We start from the raw sequence: 10441 nt of genomic DNA on the forward strand, positions 1-10441 counted from the left end.
ACATTTATTCAGTCATCAGGATTTTGAGTTTGTAAAATGGCAGTATCTGGAAACGTAAAAATCTAGGATTGATTTTCTTTTTCAGTTTTCTCTGGATTTGCATTCATATATCCTGTGCTCATTCTTATTACTTCAAATACAAATGTGGAAAGTGTATGTACACGTCTTTTCCAAAACATTAACAAAGATTTCAGATGACATACCCTCATCAACTAACCCACATGCCCTCTTCCTCTGACATTCTTAGCCAGCCTCCACACAGGGGAAGTCAACCTTGATCCCTCTTGATGTTCTGAGTCCTGGGTCTCCAAAGTTTGCAGCCTAAACCCTGCCATTGACTTTATCTGCTCTTGACTGCTTTCTATCTAATCCCACCTTTTGCTCAGTCTTCAGAGGAGCTGTGTCTGAATCCAACTCTGAAGCAGGAATCCATAAAGACCGAATCAAACACTCTGCTGGCAAGGCCAAAACTAGACAAACATGTGCCAAATCATCTTGATCAAATACCGAGTTCCCATCCTAAATTCTACCCTCAGCTGTTTGATTTAGAGACATTCCAAACTTATGAATGGATTATGTGTCCAATGTTCCTTTTAATTTAGAGATTGAGGACCTACATCCCTATAGAAATGATGGTATAAATGCCATACCAAATATATTATAAATAAAAATTAAATTTCCATAACAGTCCATAGTAATAAATAGTTCATTGGGAAGTCAAAATGTAAGCCCTGGATTTTTTTCTTCGTTTTTAAGTTATACATGTTTTTACTTTTTCACATTTCTAAAATCAAGATTAATCTTAAAGTTGACATTTTTATACATTGTGTTGATTTTTTTTCCTGAAAAGTTCATGGTATATATTACCATTGCCTCCAGTGGTGTCCTAAATCTTAAAATCAAAAAAATATGGTATTCTAACTATATCTGATTACAACATTGATTCTGGGGAAAAAGACATTTCAAGTTTGATAGCTACATATTTTCTGCCTATTACAAGGTGATTCCAATGAGGGATTCAGTTTATAATCATAAAAATAAGTTAATCCTTGTATTAGGCTATAGTTTTATTTTTACCTGCCATCTCTGGATGATCAATTTTCCCCCTTAACCACTTTCTCTGAATTTTCTTCCATAACATATAAATACGCTAGATTCTGTCCCATCTATTAAAAAACAACAAACTTTCTCTTACTCTCTGGCTTCCCTCCACCTGTGGTCCTCTTTCCTTCCCTTTACAGCCAAGCTTCCTTTAACAATATTTGCACATTGTCTATTGAATAGAGGTATCACGCTTTATGCAACCTGTTCTCTCTTAATGGACATTTAAGTTATGAATTTATTACTCTTAAAAATATGCTTCAGTTACCATCCTTAAACAAATATCTGCGTACATTAGTGCAAAATTCTATAGAATTGAGTTCTAGAAGTGAAACTATTGAGTCTAAATGAATGCATGCTATGGGTTGAATTGTGCACCCCCCGAAATTTGTGTTCAGATCCTAACCTCCAGTACCTGGGAATGTGACCTTATTTAGAGATGGTGTCTCTGCAAAGGGAATCATGTTAAAATGAGGTCATGAGAGTGGATTCTAGTCCAACATGGCTGGGGTCCTTTTAAAAGGAAATCCAGACACAGACATGAACAGAGAGAAGATAATATGAAGATACAACGAGAACACCATGTAAACAAGAAGATAGCCATCTACAAGTCAAGAGAAGCCTGGAACATATCCTTCCTTCACAACCCTCAAAAGGAACCAATCCTGCCAACACCTTGCTTTCGGACTTCCAGCTTCCAGAATTACGAGACAACAAATTTCTGTTGTTTAAGCTACCCAGTTGGTGGTACTGTTACAACAGTCCTAGATAACTGATAGAACATTCTTGCAAAATACCCCCAAAACGGCTGTCACAATTTACACGGTAACCAACCATAGAGAAGGGTAACTTCTCCCCGACACTGCACCGTTACTGAACTATCAATCTTTGCAATGTTTTGCAAATTTTGAAGACAAACAAATAGTATCTCTTTTTCATGCCTATTTTTTTGACTTTTTTAATCCAAATTTAGCACATTTCTGGGGTTTTATTTCCTTCTATTTTAAAATATCTAAAATGGATTCAAATGGATTGATCGACACTGTCAAACAACCACTCACATCTAGCTGTGTGATTGCAGCATAGTTTGATACAACGACCAAAAAAGAAATGATTAAAAATTATACTTAACTTTTAAAAATGTTTAAGTACTCATCAACCTATTGACAATCTACTGCAAAATTTTCATTCTCTAGGATTATCACATGCAGCATGAAGTATATTCTTAAAAGGCAAAAAAGCTAAATGATTGGAAACTACAAACTTAACACTCAATTAATTTTATAATTATAGTATGTGAAATTAAGTCCCATATCCAATAGCCCAATTTGCAATGTATTAAGGCTTACACTTTTGAAGTAAGTTCGTACTGACCTTCCTATTGGAAGCACAATAAAATTCAATACACGGTGTTCTAAAACGGCATCACAAACTATAGGAGCATCTTAGCAATATTAAAAAATATGCCTTTAAGGTTGCAATATTGATTTAAAAATTCTTTCCTGAAGCAATAATCAATGGGGCATATTTGTTCCCAATCACTCTTTTGTTAATATAATTATCCTGTTAAAAGATTATTCTCCATCTTCTCTTTCATTGATTCCCTTTTGTCTTTGCATGAGTTAAGATGTGAACTTTCATGTTGTTTGACTGAATAAACCTCTTGTGACAGCCTTCGAAGGGACACATAAAACGTTTCTCCCCGGTGTGGATGCGTACATGTGTACGCAAGTTGAAGTCCAGGGAAAAGCGTTTTCCACACCCTTCGAAAGTGCACTGAAATGGCTTCTCTCCAGTATGAACCAGGAAATGCCTTTTTAGTTTTGTGCTCTCATTGAACGCTTTCCCACATTCTGCACATACGTGATCTCGGGGCCCATGAACGAGGAGATGTTTTCTCAGGGAAGCCTTATTCTTCAACTTTTTTGTGCATCCGCTCTGAGGACAAACAATTTTTTCTGGAGCATCACATTCTTGATTTTTTCCTGGCTTCTTTCTAGCAGATTCTGAGAGCTGTTGGGGATCTGGTAAGTCAACGCTGGATATTCCTCCAGGAGGAAGCCTCTTGCCTGTCATGTACTCAGGATACCCAAGAAGTGAATTCTCGCCAACAGTCTCTTGGGGAAGGTCTTGTTTTGCCCCTTTTTTCACGTATTCCAGAGAACATTCGAGAAGAGAGCTGGCGGTAAGAAGCTGTTGAGAAAGGTCTTGTTCTGATCCTTCTGTCAGGCAGTCAAAGGACTTAAGAAGTAAGTCTTCTTCCAGGATGGGTTCAGAAAACTCACCTCTTATTATGCATTCTATGTAACAGTCGCAGAAGGAATCCTCTCCAACAAGCTGATGGCAAGTCTCACAGTACACATCTTCACCACCTAAGGCCCACGTCATGTCGAGAGATTCCTGCCGGGCTGGGCTGGCCTGGGCTCGCTGTGGCTTATCCCCAGCGACGATGGCTCTTCTATCCAGGCCTTTCCCGTCTTGTGTCTTTGCCCTTTTCTTCAGTTGCTGGTCCATGTCGACCTGCCTGCTTCCTCCTTGAAGGTTTGAACCAGGATATATGAACCACTTCCACGAAGGGTGATCTGGGTAAATTTTCTTCAGCAAGCACCTGCTTGGAGATAATAACCGTTAGGTAAAATATATTTCAACGTTAGAGCCACTGTCAGAAAATGACCTCAAAAAATGGCCTAGAACTCATTTTTCAACAACAGAATGACTAAATTTGCATCTTCTTTGGCAAACTCCTCAAGATAAGAGAATGGGCTGTGACCTAAGCCATGGGTCATAACCAGCTCTTACCTGGGTATCCCTCTGAGTTATCTGACCTCTCGAATTAATGTCCTAGCTTGTACTGGGCACTCACTATGCACTAGCCCAACTCTAGGCTACTCATGGCTTGAGATACATCAGCAAGCAGACATGCAAAAAAGTCCTATGCCTCATGGAGGATACATTCTCAGGAGCATACCAAATAACTAATGTATGTCACATTTTATAAGGCGAAGTGCTACAGAATAAGCAGAGGCTGGTGGAAAGCAGGAGTTTGCAATTTTAGATAGGGCGATCAGGCAAATCTTTACCAAGGTAGCAGCAGTTAACTTAAAACTTGAAGTAGGTGAGGGAACAAGATATGCCTATTTTCTTATGAAATACTGATGTGCAATTCAAATTAAATAATGCATATAAAGTGTTTAGCATAGTTCATGGCACAGAGTGAATGCTGAGTGCTTATGTGAGCTAGTATTATTTTATTACCTTTGTATTCACTCTGTTTTGTTTTGTTTTTGAGGAAGATTAGCCCTGAGCTAACATCTGCTGCCAATCTTCCTCCTTTTGCTGAGGAAGACTGGCCCTGAGCTAACCTCCATCCTCCTCTACTTTGTATGTGGGACGCCTGCCACAGCATGGCTTGCCAAGTCGTGTGTAGGTTTGCGCCTGGGATCCGAACCGGAGAACCCCAGGCCTCCAAAGCGGAGTGCATGAACTTATCCGCTGTGTCACTGGGCCAGACCCTGTATTCATTCTCTAAGGGTATGTTGGATCTTGCTATGTGCCAGGTGCTATTCTAGGCCAAGGATGACAAACTTTTTCTGTAAAGAGCCAGATTTAAGCTTTGTGGGCCCTATGGTCTATGTCACAGCAATTCAACTCTACCGTTGTAGCATGGAAGCAGCCGTAGACATCATATAAATGATGAGCATGGCTGTGTTCCAATAAAACAAGCAGGAGCCAGAGTAGGCCTATGGGCTGTAATTTGCCTTCCCTTGTTCTAGCAGATGGGGATCCAGAGAATAAGACGTGAAATCCATGCATTCCCATCTCTAATGTGTGCAAGTCAAAATAAAGGAACAGGGGAATTTGGCCCTAAATAGTTCTCGATCTTTTTCTTTTCTTTTTCTTTTTTTTTTAAAGATTGGCACCTGAGCTAACAACTGCTGCCCTTCTTTCTTTTTTTTTTCCTGCTTTTTCTCCCCAAATCCCCCAGTATATAGTTGTATATTTTAGTTGTGGATCCTTCTAGTTGTGGCATGTGGGACACCACCTCAACATGGCCTGACGAGCAGTGCCATCTCTGTGCCCAGGATCCGAACCGGTGAAACCCTGGGCTGCCAAAGTGGAGCATGAAAACTTAACCACTGGGCCGGCCCCTGGATCTTTTTCTTAAAAATCTAACACCACCATTATAAAAGTTATAGAATGATCATATCATATTCTTTCTAAGAGCCTTTTGCTTAATGGTACAACTGTGTGCCTTATAAAAGATCTCAGTTTTATTGTCCTGATGTCCTGCTAAAGGAATAAAAATTAAATGCTTTTCTAAAAAGGGCAAATGTGAAAGTAGTGGAGTGAAAATTAACAGCCTGAAAATATTTTTAGACAGCCACATCTAAAAATACCATTTCAAAACATTCATGCCATTTACTTCTGGCAAAAAAATACATAAAAACAAAACATATGTTTTTCAATTGCTAAAGGAAGAGTTTTAAATGTCTTCTTAAATATTTATATATATACAAACATACTATATATAAATATATGATATATACATAATATTGCTATTTGTTGTATAAGCAAATTATATATTTAAAACAAATTATAAATAAAATTATATGCTAATTTACATATAATATATATAAATGTTTTATATACAATACACATAAATTGCTAAGGGAAGAGTTTTAAATTTCTTCTAACGTGTATGTATTATTACATATAAAAATATACACATGTTTGGGGCCAGCCTGGTGGTATAGCAGTTAAGTTTGCATGCTCTGCTTTGGCGGCCCGTGGTTTGCAGCTTCAGATCCTGGGCACGGACCTAGCACCACTCGTCAAGTCACGGTGTGCCGAATCCCACATAAAATAGAGGAAGAGTAGCACAGGTGTTAGCTCAGGACAATCTTCCTCAAGCAAAAAGAGGAGGATTGACAACAGATGTTAGCTCAGGGCCAATCTTGCTCACACATGCACACAAAAAAGTATACATATGTTTAAGAAGAAATTTAAAACTCTTCCCTTAGCAATTGAAAAGCATATTTTGCTTATTCTATGTATTTTTTTGCCAAAAGAAAATGGCATGATTCCTTTGAGGTGGCTTTCTTTTTGGTGAAGAAGATTGGTCTTGAGCTAGCATCTGTTGCCAATCTTCTTCATTTTGCTTGAGGAAGAGTAGCCCTAAGCTAACATCTGTGCCAGTCTTCCTCTATTTTCTATGCAGGATGCCACTGTAGCATGGCTTGATGAGTGGTATATAGGTCCACGCCCAGGATCTGAACCTGTGAATCCTGGGCCGCCAAAGGGGAGCATGCTGAACTTAACCACTATACCACAGGGCTGGCCCCTGAGATGACATGTTTATTGTTATTTTTCTTGTGAGGAAGATCGGCCCTGAGCTAAGATCCATGCCAATCTTCCTCTATTTTGTATGTGGGATGCCACCGCAGCGTGGCTTGATGGGCGGTGTGTAGGTCCACTCCTGCGATCTGAACCTGTGAACCCTGGGCCACCGAAACAGAGCATGCGAACATAAGCATTATGCCACCGGGTCAGCCCCTGAGGTGACATTTTTAAATGTGGCTATTTTAAAGTATTTTCAAGCTGTTTATAGATATATATATAGTTATATACATAATACATTATATATACATAAAAGGTTAATATATATAATATTAAATGATACAAGTGTCATTATTTATTCTGTCCTTTAAAAAGGTGAAATAAACTAGGGAGGCTGTGTCCAGGAATATTTGTTTAGTAAAATCTCGTTCTCACAGCTAAAAATAATTTTTGAATCATTTTATTTGAAGAATATAGCACCTTTGGAGCAAAATTAATAGTAATCGGTCTAAAGTTTGAGTCGGACAGTTGAGTAGGTTAAAGCTGAGTAGGACAAAAGCCCCTCCCCCAATTAGTCCCTAAAAATAACTGCAGTTTGATTTGACTCCACTTTCTCTCTCCAAACTTATTGCTTGCCATCTCCAGCTCTCCTATTTCATTGCTCTCCCTCCCGCCAAACTCTCCCACTGTGCTCTTTCCTCTTGATAAAATACTACTGCCCTCTCTCTCCTTTCTCATATGACCAGGTGTACACGCTCGTGTGCGTACACACGCACACCACACAAACATACACAGGCTCACTTCCCATCCACACTTCAGATCTTTGCTTAAACATCACTTCCTCAGGCAAGCTTCTCTTGATTCTAACGCTCAGTTAGGTCCCAAGCTAAATGTTCCCCATGGTCCCTATCTGACATCGATCAGAGCGTCAAATGGGTGTTGGTAAGGATTATTAAGGTCTGTCTTACCTACTAGACTGCAAGCTGGCCGAGGGCAAGGTCCTCTTCTGTTTTATTCATGTGTCCCAGCACTTAGCACATTTGTCTGATGAAATGAATTAATGAATATGCATTAGTCATCCTGGCGATATCTGATTTGGCAACCCTATAAAATTAATTTACTAGAAAATTATTTGAGACTTTAGATACACTTAACATATTAGTTTCAAAAAGCTGGTTATCATGATGATGCCAAGGTGTTATCTGGAAAGACATCTAGAGATCAGGGTTCAGAGGTACTCTCTTTATGAATTTACCAAGGTCCAACTACAGCTCTTACCTTTCTTTTTTTTTTAATTTTTATTTTTTCGGATGTACATCATATTTTGAATTCTGTATACATTACATCATGTTCACCACCCGAACACTAATTATTACAGCTCTTACCTTTCTAAGCTAGATTCTTATTTGTTGGAGCCAAGCATTATGCCATTTCTCATACAATACGTAAGCTGTGAGAATGATGTATAAAATGGAAATGGTAATTTATTAATTTATTATGGGAAAACTCCTGTTCACATGACAAGTACATTCCTGTTGGTAGAAATAACTACATGGAAGAATGTACTGGGTAAACATGGCATGAAGACAAAATCTGGATGTTAAATGAATAATGGCATGAGATTAACCTAATTCTCTATTTCTCAAACTGGGATAGAAGTACTCCCAAAGGTGTATTATTCATTTATTCAATCATGTAAAGAATATTTAGCACCATTGTTCTGGGTGCTGACCCTAAAGCAGTGAAAAAGATCAAGGTCCCTGGTTTTCATGGAGCTTTTATCTGTGAAATATACCAATGTATAAACAAAATGTCTATAAAATGGTAAATAAACAAAATACTTTCCAATTGTGAAAAATGCTATGAAATGAAACCAATTAGAGTAAGAGAGAGGAAGGTAGTGGAGGATGCCATCTTTAGAAAGAATGTCTGGAAAGGCTGCCAAGGAGGGGGAATTTGACCCAGACCCGAAAAAGAAGAAAAATATCAGCCAGTGGGAAGAGGTGGGAAAAGAGCACGCTTGCCAGGCTACCGCAGGAAGTACAAAGAGATCAGCAGGCTGGAGGACAAAGGAAGCCATGTTTATTATGGAGTATGGCCGGCAGAGACAGGAGTGGTCTGAGATAGGGTGGAAGAGAGTGCAGAATCTGGTGGCTCAGAGGAGCCATTTGGATTTCATTCCCAAACCAATGGGAACCATTACAGGGTTTCTTAATAGCATGCTCTGGTTTAGGTTAAAAGATTACTATTCTGGTTGATGTGTGGAAACCGGATTGTGGAAGGCAAGAAAAAGCCTTTAGGCTATTTAGTAATCCAGGAAAAGAATGCCAGTCATTTGGAGCAGGTGGTGGCAGCAGAATGAAATGGGGGAAGAGAGAAAAAATGGAGACAGAATCTTTCAAACTTGCTGGTGGACTGGATAAAGAGGGTAAAGGAACCAAGATCAAGAATGAGTGGTTCTAGGTTTTTTGGTGGATTAATAGGGTGGATGGTAGTGCCATTTAGAGATAATTGGAGGAGAGAAGAAAGGGAAGACAGGTCCAGTATCTTGATAATAAATAATTTAAACATTTTAATATAAAATAGACCTAGCCATATGTTGAAATGAAATATATTTATATGGATGTTTGAAACAAAATAAAAAAAGCAACTTCAAGCTACTTTCAGCTCAGCATCTGCTCTCTTGAAAGTGTATTTACTCTCCTCCTTTATCTGTTTTAAAACTTTGAGGCGTTTTGGCGGTGAACACATGTAGTGTATATAGAAGTGGAAATATAATGTGCGCTCGAAATTTACCTACTGCTATAAACCAATGTTACCTCAATTAAAAAAGAAAAAAAAGTTTGAGGCCAGTGGCCCAAGACAGCTGTAGGTCAACGCAGTCTAAACATAAGTCCACTCCCCACCTGGTTCTAGGATAATAAAACGCTTCCCGTTCGTGGTTTTCAAAACCTTTTGACCGCAATCCACAGTTAAAAATACATTCTAAGTAGTGAACTCCGTACACACTCCTTCCTCCAGATCTGAAAAAAAACCCAAGTTCCATGTAACAAGACTTACCCATGCTACTGCGATGCACTCTGATGTTTGCTATTCCATTTCCTTTCAAAGGGAAGACGAAGCAGCAGCTGCTACTCGCGTCCCCAGCAGGAGTTGAAATCAACTCGGCTGTACGCTCAACCAGTTAGACCCACCCTCCTTTTGATGGACGCATACTAATCAGGCTACACCTACATTGCAACTCTGTCTAGATTAGGTTAGACTTTCCAAGGAAAGGCTCCACCAAACCTCTAAAGGTTGAGGGATCAGATGGCGGTGGGAGTGGCGCTGGGCGTGGCTTTACTCCTGGCCCGGGGTCGGGGTTGGGCGCCTGGACCCGGCCAGCTCGCGGTCACCTTCAACTGAGAGCCGGCGGAGCCAAGGCGACTCCTCTCCCAGCGGCGGGGTCCCCGGCTTCCGCCACGTGGGCAAACTTGTTTGAATCCCAGTCGCTTAGCTTTAGCATGTAGTAGGCACTCAGTAAATGTCTACCGAACAAATAAAAGTAGCTATAATCCTGTTTAAGCGGTTATATATCCATGAAATGAAACTCAAGCGGTGGAGGCAGTTTCTAACCCCTGGAAATAGAGATTGACCCGAACACACACCACACCTTGCCCAGAACTCTCTCTTACCCTCCCCCAGGCTCCACTCCCCGTCCCACCCAACCCCCAGTCGCAGGAAAACTCTTACTACTGCTTTTTCTTTTTCAGACATTAATGTGACTGTTCATCTCTCTAAAGGTAACACAACTCCCTTTGAAAGCAGCGGTCAGTCAACGTCACCATTGGCTATGGTCTAGTGAAGTTTAATAGTTCGTATAAGTACAAAGACCATTAAAACAAAAACCAAATCAATGTTTAAAAACCTCTTAAATTATGACTTGAATCTTGCCTGCATTCACATATATACCTGGGAGCAGTTCTCCACTCTTTCTTTGGGATCCGTTTTAAACGGCGGTTGT

General features: G+C 39.7%; 1 protein-coding gene across 1 annotated transcript; it reads right to left on the reverse strand.

Moving 5' to 3' along the window:
- Positions 1 to 2694: 2694 nt before the first annotated feature.
- Positions 2695 to 3615, reverse strand: ZFP42 (ZFP42 zinc finger protein). Its single transcript, XM_070253250.1, has one exon. The coding sequence runs from the start codon at positions 3613 to 3615 to the stop codon at positions 2695 to 2697; it is 921 nt and encodes a 306-aa protein (XP_070109351.1).
- Positions 3616 to 10441: the final 6826 nt, after the last annotated feature.

Source organism: Equus caballus, chromosome 27 (assembly GCF_041296265.1).
Source record: "Equus caballus isolate H_3958 breed thoroughbred chromosome 27, TB-T2T, whole genome shotgun sequence".
NCBI lineage: Eukaryota > Metazoa > Chordata > Mammalia > Perissodactyla > Equidae > Equus > Equus caballus.